This window comes from Populus alba, chromosome 1 (assembly GCF_005239225.2).
Source record: "Populus alba chromosome 1, ASM523922v2, whole genome shotgun sequence".
In the NCBI taxonomy this organism is placed as follows: Eukaryota; Viridiplantae; Streptophyta; class Magnoliopsida; order Malpighiales; family Salicaceae; genus Populus; species Populus alba.
This window is the reverse complement of record NC_133284.1, coordinates 13680215-13699318: the sequence shown is the minus strand read 5'-3', so window position 1 is coordinate 13699318 and position 19104 is coordinate 13680215. Positions and strand designations below refer to the sequence as shown.

Genomic DNA, 19104 nt, shown 5'->3' with positions numbered 1-19104 from the left:
AGGGACTTTAGCTTTAATGTTACACCTTCAAGAGTGGAGAAACTTCAAGTAAAAGATAGATTCATTGTGATCTCATGAATAAAGAGGAAATGGGCATATAAGCTTTTGGAGACAGAGATGCTTCTTTCGTATCTTACTATACTTTTTTTCCTTTCTCGTGTGTGTGTGTGTGTACTCTGTGTGTGTGTGTGTGGCTACGGAGAAGATGATGTGAGAAGGCATGGCTGTGTTGGGCCAAATTGCACAATCATCCCTCACACACGACACGAACCTCTCCAATTAATTAGTACTCAACCGACACGACACGAACATCTGAGTAAATACTCCACCGACTTTATTTATTTCGTAGACCAACTCATATCAAAGAGAGTCCATTCTCATATTAACAAGTAATTTCCAAATCCACACTACGTTGTGAATCGTTGTGATTCAGATCAGTTTATTTATTTATTAAAAATATTTAAACCCTAAAGAATTATTTAATATTATTATTAAATCTAACACTGAGGGTGGATTTTTAAACCACTTGATCCAACTTTTTATTTAGCCTGAATTTATAATTAAATTGTGTGAAAAGTTATCTCAACATGACTTAATCTACTTAAAGGGTTTAAAGGCAAACTGGTCGACTAGTAAAAAAACAGTAAAAAAAATTGAGAAAAAAAAAGATGAAATTAACAGGAAAAAAACTTCTCGACCCGATTCTTTATTTAGTCCAAGTTTAATATTAAATTACGTGGGAGATGCTTCGACATGATCCATTTAACTCAATTGTTTCCACTTTAAAAAAACAATGTCATATAATATTATTGGCAACATTAGAAAATTAGTATTTCTTGTTTATTAATGAAATAAGTGCTACTTGCAGCGTAATAAAAGAAGAGTTGAATTTTTAATGATTTTTATATTTTGGTACACCAAGTGGAGCATAGCAAAATATTTTTAATGAAAGATCACCTATATGAATGAGAAATATAGTCATTTCTTTAAGAATTTCAATAAAGATTAAATTCTTTAAAGTACCCATGAATCCAAGAGTTGTTCAAGACCAAAATGAACACAACAATGAGAATCAAAGAAAACCTATAGGTAGAGAATTATGTAACTACCATTGTCTTTGTTTACGTGAAATGTTGAATAGTTAAAGACACCGTGTTTACTATTTAGCCAAATAAATTCGATAGTATTTCACTAAAAAAAATTCAAAGTCAAAAGTTACCTATCTTGATGTAGTAATTTATCAATTCAGTATTTTCAACAACTCTTTGAGTCATATTCAAATTAGTGAGATAATTTCCATTCATGTAAATGAGAAATCAATCTTGTTTTTTCTAGTTCTTGATTTATGATGGCTACTCAAAGGTTAATAATTGTGGGAATTAATTCTTATTAATTATTCAACCTTTTAGCTTACAAAATCCATTATAATAAAGGGGTGATGGAAGAGTTTCCAACTTGAATTCTTCATGTTTTTACACACTCATCCTCACCTCATTTTTAGTGTTTTTCTTCTTCTTTTTATGATTTGGTTTTTCTTTCAAATCTAAAGCGCTTAAGCTCATCTTGTTGAGGAATACTTGAGTTACATAAGTTTTTTTTTTTTTTTTCAGAGAGCTTGTTTAGAAGTGCATCTAAACCAATATGATATTGATGAAATCTTGGGAGGCACATGGCAAGCACTTTGTTGTATAATAAGGAGTAATAAAGTTCTAAGGACAAATGATTCATCCTTGACAACAACAAAAAATCCACTACTTTAAAATGCTAAAACAAGAAAATACTCTTCTTGTTTTAATTGAAGTACAATTTATTTTATTACTAGTATCCATGTAGTAATTCTGAATTAATATCAATTGTAGATTTGATTATATGTTTAGCATGCATGTTGGAGTTCTATTATCATTTTTTGTGTTGAAAGCATATTTTCCATTAGTTATGCTCTTACATGCTTATAGTTTTAAACATGTATAAACTCTAGATTTTTATTGTACTTCTTTTGTTTAGCACGTTTTTGTGATGATAAACTAAATATTTTTACTCATTAGTCTAATATATATATTTACAACCTTTGATTTATAATATATTGATTTTATATAAAAAAAAATGTTAGGGTTATCGTGTTATTATATCAATTTATGTGTTAACAAGTCAACTTGATAGGTCAATAACATTCTATATTAAAAATAATATAACATGATGAATATAAATATGCATAATTCCAACACGACTTTTAACCTCCATTTCAATATAATTTTAATTTTAAATAATATAATAATAATTTTAAGATATAAAAATTCAAATTAACAAACATAATTTAAATTTCTACACTTAAATTCTTAAATATCCAAAAGACAATAATAATAATAATAAAGTTCCTTGTCAAATTTAGTTGAATGAACATAATGAGTTATTGGATATTTAAAAGAGATTTTTTTTTAGCTTATAGCTAACACACCTGGATTTGAACTATTTTTTGCTAGGTCATCAATGTTGTTAAAATCCTAATCGAGTCAAATGAGTTTTTTTAAGTCAAAGTCTTTATCGATTCAATTAGTACCCTGATTTAAATCATTTTCTAAATTTATCATTTCTCGAATCAACCTCATAAATTGGACCCCCCCGGTGCCCCGCCCCCAACATTGCTTTGTTGCCTATTGAGTGTTAACCATCGTTTTCATTTCATCCATGCTACTCCTAAATTATTCATGTTTTCCCTTCATATCATTCTATCACACTTATTTTGGCACATATTGCAATATAAAAGACTAACATAGATTGTTTAATTTATCATCACAAAGGCAAACTAAACAAAAGATGTCTAATAAAATACTAGAATTTATACAAGTTTAAAACTATGAGCATGTAAAAACATAAATCGTGATTAACATGTTATCAACATAAAAAAAAATCTATCAAACTTGTAATTGATATCAAAACAAAATCCTAACTTGTATATATAAGTTTAAAATAGAAGCAAAGATACGTACTTACTTATTGAACCACTTTAAAATAATAAAGATTTTGTTGTTGTCAAATAAAACTCATTTGTTCTTAAAACTTTATGTCTCCTTTCTTGATGCAAAGAATATTTACAATAAGCCTACCAGGATTTTAATGACGCCACCTTATTTTAGATGCACTTTTAAATAAGGTTTTTGAATCAAAGTAAAAAAGACTTAATTATCTCTCAACAAAGTCAATATAAACTCTAGATTTTGAAGGAAAACTAAAACATAAAAAAAGAATAAAAACATTAAAAATAAGGTGAGGAAGAGTGTGTAAATATCTGGAAAAAAAATTTATTGTTAATAGTTAATTAGCCACCATAAATAAAGAATTAAACATGAATGTTTTAGCCATAAATCTTAATTTTTGAGCTAGAAAATTTTTTAAAGTTTACTGAAAATGCTTATAGAAGAGACCATTTAGGTGCTATAGGCTAGAAGAAATAAGTATTCATGAACTAAGCCCATGTCTATTTCTCATTTGGAAAAAAACTAATCTTTTATAACCTAAAATATTATTTTAAAATAAACCTAAGCTTGGGCTTGACCTGAGCCGACGTGCACATATAGGTGATAGAGTTTTTTTAATAAAAGGGTTTTGGGTTTTATCAAAACATGCCAACCGATGGTTTTTTTTAAATCAATTTCTCATTCACCTATAATTTATTTTAAACATGTTAATATTTCATGATAAAAAACTTATGTTGGATATTAAATTTCAACAAAATCTTAACCTTTAAAGTGAGTAAATCTCACATGTAATTTGATTTCAAATATATCCATTAATTATTTTCTTAAATAAATTTTCCAACACATATCCCCATTTCAAATCACCTCCTGATCTCACTCTTACATCTTTCAAGCTAAATTGATAAAAAAAAAAAAAAAAAAAAACTCATGAAATGGATAAAAGGAAAGGACTAGCTTTATTAGAATCTTTTTTTCAATCTAGCTTAATATCGCATGCTCATTTGGTGATTTAATAAATGGGTTCTCATGTTTCAACTTAATTTCTTAAGTTTCCAAAGCAGATTTTATTCAACTTCCCATCACATGCATTATATGCGTTCTTCGCGTTCTCGTGCCCTCCTTTGTAGGTTGAAAGATTTCCTAAATTTGTTGGCCAAGTTTAACCAAAATAACCTTAGGGATCTTTCTTGTAATCTTAATATATTATGGGATCTACAATAAATCATGTTAATTTGATGTTTTATATGTATTTTTTAAAGAATTTATCATTTTTTTTCTTAATGATTATATATATATATATATATATATATATATATATATATATATCGTGATGTTTTCTTACCATGTTTGATGCATGTAAGTGATTTATTATTTATAAAGTAAATAGCTAGCGATCATGAGTAATTTAATCATGTAATTAGAAAGTTGCCTGGATCTTCTTTTTATTATTTATTTTCTTTCTCTGGTTTTGAACAGGTGGTCTATGATCGTCATCTTCGACAGCACACTGAGAACTTGAACTTGAGATCCTGATTTCAAGTTCTTACATCCTTCAATAATGAATTCCCCGAAAGTTTTCAATCTACTAATTAATTACTGATCTTTTGCCAAACCATTCATCCCTTCTTCTTCTTCTTCTTCTTCTTCTTAACTCTGGTTTACCCACTAGATACAAGATAAATTTGACTAGTAAACGAAAAAAAAGGAAAAGAAATGGGTCCATTCAAATTATACTTGGGTCTAGCCCATTAAATATTGTCCTCGGCGTCCTGCAACAAGGGCCCCAATTCTCTGCTCGACCTCATGCATCTTTACTATGTAACAATTATAAAAAAAGAGACTCTTGAAATCAAAGCATATCACGTGCTATTGACATGTGACTTGGGACACATGCTAGGTCAAATTATTACTACAAAATCGGATCCATACATCGCTTTTCCTAACTTCTTCTATAGACAGGTAAGGTATAATAACAAGTTTATTTCTTAAAAAAAGACTATATTAATTCTGATATTAATCCTTTATCTGCTTCCCACTCTCTCTCTCTCTCTCTCTCTGTGGCTATGCTTTTTTCTCCCTTTCTTTCTTGTCATGAATTGGCTTGGTTGATGTGTGATTTTTTGGCTTTGCTATGGTAGATTAGACATTGTTTATAACACTCCCCGGTGATCATGATTTATGGCAACGACCCAAGTTAGAGGGTTAGGTTTGCTTGGTTGCAAAGAGAGATAAGCATTCCACTAGTTTACTTTTCTTCGCAAAATCTTTTTGTCTTCATTTATCTAAAGAAATCTTCGGTCTTGAAATTCCAGTGGGGGGTTGGAGAAAGGAAAATGAAGTTCAACCATAGTTTTGCTCTTTATTAGTTGGTTTAGGTGAAGCCTTCTCTGCCCACTCTCTCTCTCTCTCTCTCTCTCCAAGTGGCCAAATATATGCACTTCTAACACAAACGCAAGCAAGAATCTCATCATCTCGATAAAAAGAAAGATGAAAAGACGATAAAATTAATAAAACAAAATGTTCCACTTTTCTTTTTTCGAATATGAGGTTTCGTCTTAATCTAACAAGGCAAAAGTTGAACACGTTAACCAATATAGCTAGATTATCACTAGTTTTCTGGCAAATAACATTCGGGAAATAAAAAAAGTTTGAACTAAATAATTTGTTTCATATACTAGCAAATTATTTTATGTTGTTATTAAAATTGGTCCAGTAGACCAACCTTTAGTTTTTCTGATATTATTCCTTACATAATTTTTTATTTAAAATTAATCATGTGATAATTGCTTGAATGCGACCCAATTAAGATTTTAAAAAAACTTTTAAGATTATGTTTTTTTGAATATTGAAATGGTAATATATTCAATCAATCCAAGCTTAATGTCTAATTAACTAATCAAATCTGCAATCCAGATTATAGACTCCATTAAATTTAACAATTTTACGTTTTAAAACTTATTTTTAGCTTAATGATAAGAAATCAAAAATAGACCATCGCAGAATTGAGCACTGGCTTAATATCAAGATATTTATTTAGAATTACGATAACATCATAGAAAGCAAACATAAACAAATTATAAAAATCAATTCAAAATCAAACAAATATCAAAGGGTGAGATTGGTATAAAAAAACCCTAAAAAGGATTCAATCGATAGGAAAAAAAAATGAAAGATGACAGTTTTTTTTAAAAAAAAAAAACTATTTGGCATTTAATCAGATCTAATAGGCCAACCTTAAAACCTCATGAATCAACTTCTTGCTTAGTCTAGGTTTAAAATTATTTCGTATTGGAGTTGACTATATATGACTTAGTTGACTTGATGGGTCTACATACAACCCTGACGATTGGTAAAAGCATGGTTTGGCTTTAAAAGAAGTTTCAAGATGCTATTTTTTTTTAAAATAATAAGACAATGATATATTGAATTGACTCAGGCTTTCCGGCTTTACTTACAAAACCCGTGAGCTAGATCATATACTTCACTAGGCTTTAAAAAATTATTTTTTATTTAATGACATTATAACAAAAATAGTTGCTTGCAAAAACTCAATTACTAATCAAATATCATAATATTTGTTTGAGGCTATAATAATTTTATAAAAAAAATTAAAATAAATTATGATGATCAATTTAAAATTAATAAAATATTAAATGATAAAAAAAAAAAATTTTAGAAGGTAGACTTTTTTAAAAAAATGGAAACAAATTACAAAATTAAAAGAAAAAAAATAAGGCACTTCACGTTTTATACTGTTTTAATGAAAAGTGAAGCACAATAATGTTTTTCAATTCTTTTAATAGAAAGGGTAATAAGCTGCTGATAAGTAACGAGCATGGTTTGGGAGCCACACTCGTGACCATATTGATTCTCAACAAAAGAAAGCGAATTTTAGCCAGATTAATAATTATACTAAAATTAACTGCTTCCATGGAGCCAAGTCTACGAGCAGGTTCAAATCCAAGTGCGAGAAGTTACGTTACGACAGGATTTGATTTTGTCCCTCCTTGTTCATATGCTACACAAAATCACCACCAACGTTTCTAAAACTATTGAAGTAATTTATAATGTTGTATATTTGATATTAAAATGTTTTCAATTTGCTTAAATATATTGGTGAATTATCATTTAAAACCCAAAACACATAACAAAAGGCAAGAGACGCCAGGTGCAAACAGGGCATCAAACAACAAAACTCTGAAAAAATGAGATAAGATTGCCGCAGAAAAACGAAGAAAATCGTCAGAAGATATGCAGAAAGACATGGTTGATCTTAGCATCGATCATAAATAGCATCGGAACTTCGGCAACCAAAGCAAAGGCAAGAAAGCAACAACCATACATGAAAGTGAAACCATATACTGAATCAGTAGAGAGCTAACAGTGAGGTATCATGTAAGATTTTTCACGACCAAATAACATATTCGGTATCCCTTTGAACTGCTGGTTTAATTTACCACTAATGAGAAGAAATTGCAGTTTAAATTAATCAGCTATTTCTTCGTTGACTAGTTACCAGTTTAAGGCACGTAGCTAGATTTTTCCATATTTTAAAATTTAAATGACAATTAAATTTTATATGTGTGATTGACCTAGATGAAAAACCATGCAAGACAGATACAAGTCATGACCCTAGCTAGCATGAGATTCCACCCTATTCTAAGGGTGTCATTTGCTGCTTGCTAGGCCCCATTAATCACCGGCTTGCATGGATTAGTCCCCTAATTAATTTCACAATCAATCAGGTAATTATTCATTTCTAACATATGGGACGGTGAGATTGATCAATCACTCCGCCAGCTTGTTATGGCAGACTGCACAAAAGCAGCCTTTAACTAATGATCTCTGAACGCGTAGCCTGCTAGCCAAGTTCTCGAATCAACGGGTAGATTTATATATACCCCATGGTTTTGTTCTAAAATAAAGAGTCAGGCTAAAACAATGTCAATGAAACGTGAATCTTTCAAAAACAAGGAGGAACTCTGTCTGATAAATACATATGAAGAACAGAAGAGAGAAGGAGAAGAAAAACTGAAATCGAAGGAAAAGAAGGGGGCAAAAGAGGAGCCATGTTACTATACAATGCACGTAATAATTTGAAGTGCAAGAAGATGCTTTACAAGTGGACGACTTTCCAATGTCTAATTAAACCGATCGATCAGGCATGTTTGGATCGATACTATTCCCCTCGATTATTTAAATTGCCGACAACGTTCACTGATCGCAGGTTGGTCCACAGAGGACACTCTTCAATCTCCATATATATGCCTCCCCCCACGGTCCTTTCGGCTTTGTCCAGTTTACTTTTCCAACGTTTAGAATTTATTACCTTGAGGAGGTGGAGGTGGAGGTGGAGGTGGAGGTGGAGGTGGAGGTGCAAGTTTTTTTTTAATATATATATATATCCTCGTATAATTGCGGTCTAATGGAGTTGAGCAACGAACCATATTTGGTTGGGACGCTTACCTCTCGACACCTTAATTAGGGTTTGGTGTTTCTTGTATTGAACGATCTTCAGAAATAGTTATTATAAAAAATATATATTCAGAAATAGTTTTATCACGGAACATGTGTATCGTAACGTGTTATATGGAATTAGTGTCACATGTTTCTTTTAATGGTATTTAAAATTATAGCAGTGGTTATATTTTTAAATAGTTTTTATTTAAAAATAATAATTAAAAAAAATAAGTCAAATTATCAAAAAATATAAAAAGTAATTTTAAAAAATCAAAAAATTTAAACACAAAAACAAACACTCCACTATCCCCTATTTGCTCCTTGCCAACTACGCAATAATACTCAAATAATTTGATATTTCTTGACTTATTGGGCAGAAGGGCCACTCCACTTGGAATATATGTTTGCTTTGTGATTATGGGAAGGATAATTTGCAGCTAATTATGGAGTTTAAAGTCCTTGTAGGGACCATGGGAGTTTCTAATCTTGAACATTATTTTTTTTTTTCATTTGGATCACGTCCTCAGGTTTGAGTAGCTTTTGGGACACGGCTCAAACGCTGTTAGATAAAAATTTTAATTTTTTTTTATCTAAAATTAATTTTTTATATTATTGTAATGCCCCCATCAAAAATAAATTTTAAAAAATAAAATTATTTTAATGTATTTTTAAATAAAAAACATTTTAAAAATAATTATTATCATCAACAACAAAATGGTGGGTAAATTAATTAGTAGATCTTCCTACAAGTAATATTTCCTCTCTTTTTTTATCAACAAGTAATATTAATTTCAAATTAAATTGAGGGGAGGAAGTCGTCATAATATACTATATATGTAACAATAACAAGTCTAAACCAAAAGAAATTATGAAAGACTACCTCACTAGTAATTACTTGTTATCAGTCGATCAATTTTACCAGTAAGATGAAATTAAACATAAGAATATTATCCAGAAATCAAATTATCCATCAGTATTAGAGGAACTAGATCGATCAGGTTGAAGGAAGTGTGTGTGTGTGTGTGTGTGTGTAATGATTCATCAAGTTAGCCTGGGAATCAACCAAGTTAAGTATATGTGCCTCAAGTTCTCTGTAATTATTACAGAACTTGGAGTAGTGTGCCAAAACTCTGTGGTCCTCTGTGGCTGTGAGACTTGACAAGCAAACAAGACCTTGCGAGAGCTTTAGTGGCATAGTTGAAGCCATGAAAACCTTCTGTCATTGGAAGGGCATCAATCACAGCCCTAACAGTACCAAGATACACAATTATAGAGAAACCACGATTCTTGGCTGCACATACACATGGGTGAAAACTTTTTGAAAAGAGGAATATGTGTGTGTAACCAGGCATCGCAGAAAATGATGCTGCCTTGCCTATCTGACCAGCTTTCTTGATAGCCACGAGGGATCTACTGTCTTCTTTTTTTAATACAAACAATCAATGTGTTAGGGAATGACCATCACATGTGATATTATTATAGATTTAATCTCCTTGATTAATCAAATCTCTATCAGCAACATAATTATTATGGCGCGTCTTTGTGTGGCCTTTTGTTAAGTTAATCTGCTTGATTGTCCAGATGGATAGCATGTGAAAATCAAAGTCCAAGAAACGGGATAGCCGAAGAGTTTGAGATTTGCTTCTTGTGTTCATGCCTTGGATCCATACGTTAAATCAAGAATAATTTGCTGTCAGGGACTTTGCCAGTTGGGTTTTTGATAATTTAAGCTCAAGGGGGAGCAAATATATCTTTCGCTTCACCCTAAAGTTGGGTTACTTTGATTATCCATTGAAAATTCCCCACTTATTCGTGGTGGCATTTTATATCACAAGAGGGAACAGCTTTTTAAGCTTGGAAATTGATTTCTCTCTTGCATTATTATCAAGATCCTCGTTGCCAGAGAAGTCTCTCCCTCCATTTTCCTCTTCTTTTATCGATGGCCAAACAATTTAGTGTGTGATGAACCAAAAATCAATTAATAAGAACCATGATTAGGATCAAGTGGCTGAGGGCGGTGACCATGATAATGGGGTTGACAAAAATACAAATTAAAGGTCCTCGAAAAGGTGATGTTGAGATGAGTATAGCCATTGAAATTGAAAGCGATGACAGCCTTATTTCAAGGGAAAATGATCAGGAAAGAAAGATAGATATCCACCAAGAAAGGTCGTTGTGGGTTGAGAAAGAAGTGTGTATAGGAGAATAAAGGCAATAAAAGCAACGCCCATTAAAGAAACCTACAAAATTTAATGGTTCAAAAGAGAGCTTAGAGGGAAATTTCAGAAAGCTGGAATTTCTTTGTCATAATGGTGTCTTCTTTTAGAAAAGTCGCCTCTTGAGGATTCGTTTTGTGAAGGCACCAGCAAAACCAACATGACTTTGATTCAAAGATAAATAATTGTGCAAGGGATTGCTCGGTTTCTCCATAATTATTTCAGCAAAATTCAAATCAGGCCATGGCTGGCTGTGGCCATTTTTTCTTGCCTTTGGTGGGTTCCCCTGTAATGTTTTCAAATCTCAGAACAAGAGGTTGAACCATCAGATTCTCTTAAGAACAGGACTGCGCAAATTCAATTCACAGTTGGAGCATCCAAGCAAACTGGCCAGAGGTCAATATTTTTCGGTGAAAGCTTTCGGAAAGATTGGGCATATGATATCGATCGAAAACCAATATTCCAAATTGGGATTTTCTTAAAAGTTAAAAGGTAAAGAATGTGAGAGATCATGCTAGATATTATACATGCATGGCTGCTATGAAAATATATTGCTCCTCTCGACGAAGAAAATATAACAAAAGACTAAAACCCAAGGCAAATTTACTGTGCATGTAAACTTCATTTACTAGTCATTGCTGTATAGTATAATTACATGTAAACCCTTTTAAAAAATCAATGGTATTGATGCTAGGGTGATTCAGTCTTTCTCAATTATACATTATTTATAATTGATCAGAGATAAATTAGTTTTTTTTTATTTTTTTAACATAGTCAAATTACTAAAATACTTTTAAAAATAATATTAATAATAAACTATTGGTTATTTTTATCTTTTTATTTTGGTTATAGCGGTTAAATAATACAAATATCTTTAAAAATTAAAACCTGATATGTTTTCATATGGGCTATTTCATCTTTTCACATAATATTTATTGTTATATCCATGTTTGATGAAACCAATTATATTATACCAGCATGTGCATAGCGTGTCATAATGTCAAATGTTTTATCGCTTTCAGGTGGTGTGTGCAGTGGCCTTTAATAATAAATGATGAGCTTTTTTGATATGGTTGGATTCGTCTTGGTGTTCTCGCCCTCTCATGGCAGCATGTATAGCATTATGACCTTCGGTTTAGTGTCAATGGGCTTTTCTTTTTCTTTCTTTTTTCTACCCGCCTTGATTTCCATGCATGGTGCTTCATAATTTCAAATCAACCTTTTAATTTGTTTTTTCTTTATATTTGATCCCTCCTCTTTTGATCATTATTTTTTTTATTTGAAATTATTTGTAAAATTAGAATTATTTTTTGATTTCATCCTCTTTCAATTTTTTTCATCTCTCAGATTTGGTTCTTATTTTTTTAATTGATATTTATTTTTTTAATCCTTTTCTTAGTTGAATTTGCCTTTGAATTTCATCTTTTATCATTTTGTTTCATTTTATTTTTATCTTAAATTTAATCATTATGTTTTCGATTGCTATTTGTTTTACTTGGGCAAGTTTTTTTAGATTTAATTATTTTTTATGTTTCATCCTTCAACATTGAATTGAAATTATTTTTTTTTTCATTTTCATCCTTTAATATTTGTTTAATTGAAAATTGGAGCTTCATTGTTTTTTCAAATAAAGTGTTTTTGGTCAAATGTATCAGCTCGCGAGTTTAAAAAGTTAACACAAGTTAACATTGTTTTTTTTATTTTATTTTATTGTATGGTTTCATTATTTGAGATTGGTTTTTTAAAAGATATAGTATTTTTTTATTTTATATTAAATTATTTTAATTTCATGATTTTAACTACAGATTTAACAGATTATCCAAGATTGTTTAATACTTATCTACCCATTTTCTAAGCCCACAGAGGCTGCCCCCGGCAAGCTTCCCTTCCTTCAATCATCGTGTCTCTTGTGAAATGTCATGTCTATTTTTATTTTTATTTTTTTCGTTTTATGTTTACTTTGTACCTGCAGAAGGTCAGACTTTAGAAAAGTCAGCACAGAGTGTTGACCAGTTATTAACACCGTCGCATCCTTTAGTGCCGGTCAAAATAGGAGGCACAGCATACCTCCAAAACAGCTTTCCCTTCCGGCAAAGAAATGGCCCAATGCTCTATTGAAATTTCTTGCACATTAGGCGATCACAGGACGAACGAATTTGAAACAGCTCAGCATAAACACTGTACTTTTACCCATAAAAGCAAAACGCAATCAACCTTCACGGAAGACCTGGTGCAAAAGAAAATACATGGCACGTGGACCTTACTAATTTCCATATCAACGACGACAAATTTTACACAAGGACACCCAAGAATGGGCAAAACTAAATGAGAAAAGTTCAGGCCACCAGACTAGATCAGTAGTAAAGCATAGCTTTGGTACCTACCTTCTATCTTCTAGACTAACCTAATCTCTATCCTCTATTAATGGACCTAACCACATCACAAATCTTCAATCTTTTCTAGGGAAGAGAAGTGTGCATCTATACTTGTCAGAGCTTGGTGGTCAATTTCCACTGTTCTAAATAATTTTTGCGAAAAATAATCCAATTCTTTTTGAGGTGGTGCCACGTCATTTTTGGCAATTTGCTCCTTCGATACCTCAACATCTTTGGTTTCTGTTCTAGACCGAGTGTGCTGAGTAGAAAGTTGGGCCTTTATCTCCATGCAAGAATTTAGATCTTCTTCGCTGCGGGCCTTGTTTAACTTGTCAATAAGATCACTTAAAGCTGAAGCCCTCTCAGCCCTCAAACCTTTTGCCTTCTCCGGCCTTTTATCAAGTTCATTTTGGTTATTAACACTGCCATTATTCAACTCGAGTTTCTGAAGCTTCTTCAATCCTCCATCAACAAGTTGTTGTAGCCTCTTACGGACATTCTCACTCCTTCTAGGATTTGACCGAAGCTTCAACTTCTGCTCTGAAACCATATTTTCCTCTGTGTTGTCATCCTCTGCAGATGCATTGTCGTGGTTTGAAGAGAGTGATCCATCCTCAGTGGAGCCTTCTAGGAAAGATTTCAAAGAAAATACCTCTTCCAGTAGGCTGATATTATGCATGTACCGATCAAAAGCTTCATTTTCCACTTCAATATTTCTATCCTTGAATTCCTTCAATTTGGAAAACCTCCATTCATTTATAGCCGCAGCTTCCTGAAACAGATCCTTTAGATCAGGAAAAACCTTATTGCGCCAAAATATAATGCAGTCAGCAATGGTATATATCAGCTTATTATAACACACCTTTCTGGTCAATGATTTCCTTGAACGGAGTGGGGAATGTAAATTGTTGAATTGGGAAAAATTGCTAGAAAGTTGCCTAAGTGATGCGGTTCTATGAGAACTCCTGAAACACATCCCAAGAAAGTAGGTAATACAGAGTATAGACAACCAAGTCGAAGTTGAATAAAATCCAAAAGATGAAATAGTATATGAAGCATTTAGCAAACCAGAACGAGCAACTTTAGAAAAGCAAAGCATATTTTAGAAGAAACAAACAAGGAATTCAATGGAAAGAACTGAGAATTAAAGAATTCACCATTTCACAAAAAGAAAATTGAATGTAATAATATGTATCATATCCTTGTTTTGAGCCGTATGGCAATTTTACAACTTAACCTCGGATAAGAAGTCAATAATGAAGTGAAAGTATCATCTACTGAAGTAACAGATTCCAACAACTGTGTAAGGTCGTTTCTTGCTTGATATTTTAGTGCTTTGTCAAGCATCCAAGTCACAACACATGGCATAAGAATGAATATGGACGTGTACAACAGGTATGCTTACAGACAGGAATTTAACTTACACTGCAGGAGGTGCTTCATTCGGCTGCTGCTCAAAGAGAGGAGCACTTGAAGCTGGAGTCTTGTCCGGAAATGTTGCATTTGCTTTAAGAACTGCATTTACAAAAATGAGGATGTTAACAGACCAAAAATATAATGGCATGCAGACAATTCACTTGTTCTTTACAAATGGATAGCAAACTGGTATGTCATTTTACAATGCATCGTCCTTGAAGGTGAGATTTCAAAGACAATTGCAATATTGAAAGTGTTATGTAACATTTTCTTCCCGTCACCAAAATCATGAAGCAACTGAATTTCCACACTTCGTTCTTACAATTTGTGTGACAATGCATCAAGTCTTGGCATCTAGTCTTGCTACTGTTGCACATTTACAGACACCCACACGCATATATGAGAACTTGGGGTTGGGACTTTAAACATGTGTCTACATGCAAGATGACCTTGCATAAGTAGTTCAGACATAAATCTAAAGTGAGCTACACAAGTCCTTAAATCAGCCGTGGCAGAAGCAGTGACAAGTTGAAATGCATAATTTTATAGGCATGATAACAGCTTGCACATTTTAGTTGTTCCTAAATGTCTTGGGCATAGTTATTTCAACTTTAGGCTAGTCCATTTGGTGCTTTTCTGTTAGTTTCCTACTCAGGAATACCTGAGCATGCTTAAATAAAGGTAACTTCAACTCTAGTGATTTCTGTACGGTTCTATATGTCTGAGGTATGTTTTCATCAACTTTAGGTGTTCATCTGTTAGGTTTGAACTAAGCAATCATAATCCAATCTGAACAATGAAAATGACACAAGTTTTCATGTGATCATAAAGATACGAGACTTCGATTGGTGGAAATTCAACCTTTTTTACTTTACAAAGATATGCATGCCCAGTGTTCAACCCCTCTCTCCTTTTTCCTCCTAGTTATAAGCACTCCTCTTTGATTCTCTGCAGCTTTTATCTAGTTACTTCCAACATAGGAAGCAGGAGGTACAACAGAATATGACATGCTGATAAGTCATTTAAGGTATAACATGCCGAGGAGTTCATCTCTACAAACATGCAGATAAGGCTTCCCGTAACAAAAACAAAATTAAAAACCAAAACTTGAGCAAGAGTAAAAAATCCTTTTTACACAGCATCTCTCCAAAACCTTTCCCGACCAAGACCTGTCAGCAAAACATCAATTGCAGATTTTCCTTACCCTTCAAAGCTAACTTATCATGCATTCAAGTCCCTTTATTAAATTACAAACCTAAAAGCAATCAAGTTACAGGTCTACTAAGGAAAATCAGGTGCTCAGACTGTTGCCAGTCTTCTATAAGACCTCCTTTTTTCTTATCCTTTGTATTTCAAGTCAAGTTTCTCTTGATGATATCAAAGAAAAAAAAATTAAGAATGAGTAACTAATTTGCTAATTTTGGGAAATTCTCATACAGGTTTCAATGCGCACCCGACTCAACCATTGGCAGGCTCCTTATTTCATAGTTCATGTAGAGTATCCATGTTTCATAGAGCAATATCCTGTATTCAGCCCACAGTTCTTCTTTTACAATATCCATTTTTCACTTCACAACCAGCCTTGTTCCTCTATTTTCTAAACCTCGGTGTACAGATTCTTAAAGTTCTTTTGGTATTTTCATGATCACATAGCACGAAAGAAATCAAACCCCATCCAGACTTTCCAGCAACTTGATTTCTCAAGTATCATCTACCTTTCACCTTTAAATCTTAAGCTTACTCAAGTTCTCTACAAGCACAAACCTTTCATGAAATCATATGAATTCAAAAGATTAGATTACTACATAGCTGACCTTAAGGAATCTTAAGATGTCCTTTTTGTCAGTAAGATAAAAGCACACTAATAAATATTCAATGTACCAAAAGAGGGGCAACACTTCTCGTAAAAAAAAAAACACGTGGGATATTATCAAGCTACTTACAAACTTATCTACCAGCTCACACACCAAGAAAAGAGTAAATTCTAACACCTTAGAACTGTCAAGGAAGAGCTGTCACCTAATAATGGAGGTAGCATCCCCTCTGTAAACTCCTCTGTTTGCTCATTCCTCTGTCCGAATCAATCAAAATAGAACATGAGGAAGCAAATCCCATATATTCTTTTCCATGGTCACAACCTTTCGTTGCCAGATTTCCAGGAATAATATTGAACATGGAAGCACACAACATATTCTAAGACAAGTAGCAATCACAGTCCAAATCCCCACTGCCACATGACAGTAAATAACCAAATGGCTAAGATTTTCCTCCTTTCTTGCGCACAACACACCACCTTCAACTGAACTCAACTAAAGTATCCAATTGAAAATTAATTGTTCATGTATCTTCCTCTGCAACTCAATTGTCAGGGGCTCAACTTACAGTAAGATATGTGACACCAGATCATTTTATAACTTCAGCCCAACAAAGCTGAATAACCAAAGATAAAAACCTTTTCTTCAGATATCTAGCATCAAAATCAAGTTTAAGAAAGCACACAAAGTAAAAAAGGCCATCAATTCGCCTACATATAAATTTATCAATGCTCAAACCTGAGAAGAAATTCTCCTTGTTATGTCTGAAAGATCAAGGATTTTTCAGAGAATAGATTTCTCACAAAAAAAATCAAAAAATATGCATTGCAATCCCAAATAGGGCCATGTACCATATATGATCATTTAGTCGTTAGAGAAACAACCTCCTCGGATGATATGAAATAAGTAATGGTGGAATGATTCTATTTCCCTAACTGGCCAAAAAGAAAATAAGGTTGGATGGCTTGACATTGTAGTTTATCTCCAAATATTCCTTCCAAGATATGTAAAACAAAGTGTGCAAAGATAAGATAATAATGAAGGAGCATCCTCGGATTTAGAGTAGTTTTTGAATGAGACATCCTTACTAAGTATGTCTAGTAAGTTTTCTCTTTCCATAATAAGACAGAATATCAAATTTGATGTTGGGGCAATAACACGCAACAAAGAGAATAGTTTGACATAATTTGCACAAGAATATAGAGGTACCGTGAATATGGCATGGATTTTGAGCTCTTGAGCAGCAACTTTTGCACGACTGATAAGGGCACCTGCATAGATAGTTCCATTTATGAAAGGTTCAAAAAGTGGAAAAGATGTCAATTTTTTTAAGATACGTTCACAATAATAAAATGTAAGTGATAGACAGACAAATATATACTTCTCTAACACACATGCACACTGGAGTAGCATCTTCAACGATCACAAACCTATCCACTAGGCATGCAGAATTTTAGATATCAGCACTAACAGTAACAATAGCATTTGCTAGATGGGCTCTCTATACAAACCAACATATTAAACACTAAAAATCAGCTGTTCAACACACCACTGGAATGTCCATATATCAAATTGAGTTGGTCAGTTTCTAATAGACATGGAAACGCCTCTCTCCTCAAATAGAAATCCAAGCAGACAAAACTTGTATAACCTAATAGTCAATACCTAACTGCCCGAAAAAGGAAGAGCAAAAGGGTAGGACTATATCCAAATACTTTGTCGAGAACCCCAATTTAACTGATTCACAGCTACATAACTACATTTTTAGCCTATAACTTTATTTACTACACCTATGAAAATTTCCTCGAAGTTAAAGATCACAAGCTCGAGAATAGGTGTAAAATCTCACTCGAGATAGCCAAAATCCTCAGACAGATTATCATTCACTCAATGCATTTTAAAGATGACAGCGAAAGTAAATCACCAATTGTTTATCTCCCCCGGTAAATTAACTCCTCTGTTGACCAGTGTTAACCAATACAATACTGCTAGGGCTAGGCACCTATCATTCACATTTTTCTAAGTAACTATCTTCATAATAAATTCACACAATCACACCTCTTAAATTCAATTCCACTATTCTTGCTAAGTAATTCCAAATTGAAACAACCAATACCTAACTGCAAAAACGAAAACGATACCGTGTACCATTATAAAATACTACATGTACATATATGTACCTGGAGCGAGCAACGTTGCCGCACTGAATACACTTAGGTTTGTTGAGGCCGCGGAGAGTCTTCGGTGGCACGCTGAAAGACGCTGCGGCGGCGGCGGAGATGGTGGTTTGGCCGATGTCGGAGCTGTTATTGCTAATGACTGGAGAAGAGGCTGCCATTTTAAGTGTGAGCTGTTGCAATTTTACGGCTAATTTTGTTTGGGTTGCAGAGGGGGGGAGGGCGATTTGATTTTTAACGTTTTCTTTCTTCTTTATTTTTTTTTCCGGGGAGAGATTAGAAGTATAAATTGAGGGTGATATTAGGAGAATATATAATGGGTTGGATATGGGCCTTTTGCGTATAAATTAGGCAAGATGAACCCAAGAACTCGTAGATTTCTAGATTCATCTATTGATGGGCCTGGAATCTGGGTGGGAGTTTAATGGGTCCAGTCATAACAAGAGAGACAAAAAAAACTCAATGCTTGGGCGGGTTTTAGAAGGCAGATAAAAAAACAAATACGAGGGTGGATTATTACAAGATTAATTCTTAATAACGTTTAGTATATTTATTAAATTTTTTAAATATTTATTAAAAGAGAGAATATTAAATTTTGATTTGGTGTATATTCTGAGACAAAAAAAAGGAGATATCCAAAAATATATTGGGCAAACATCAAATATACCAGC

General features: G+C 32.8%; 1 protein-coding gene across 1 annotated transcript; it reads right to left on the bottom strand.

Moving 5' to 3' along the window:
* Window positions 1-12817: 12817 nt before the first annotated feature.
* On the bottom strand, window positions 12818-18823 carry LOC118039091 (uncharacterized). The gene is made up of 7 exons (XM_073412476.1): window positions 18767-18823; window positions 18437-18587; window positions 17466-17527; window positions 16462-16513; window positions 14451-14541; window positions 13889-13991; window positions 12818-13798 (listed from the first exon to the last, which is right to left on the bottom strand). The coding sequence occupies exons 1-7, from the start codon at window positions 18821-18823 to the stop codon at window positions 13091-13093; spliced, it is 1224 nt and encodes a 407-aa protein (XP_073268577.1). The 3' UTR covers window positions 12818-13090.
* Window positions 18824-19104: the final 281 nt, after the last annotated feature.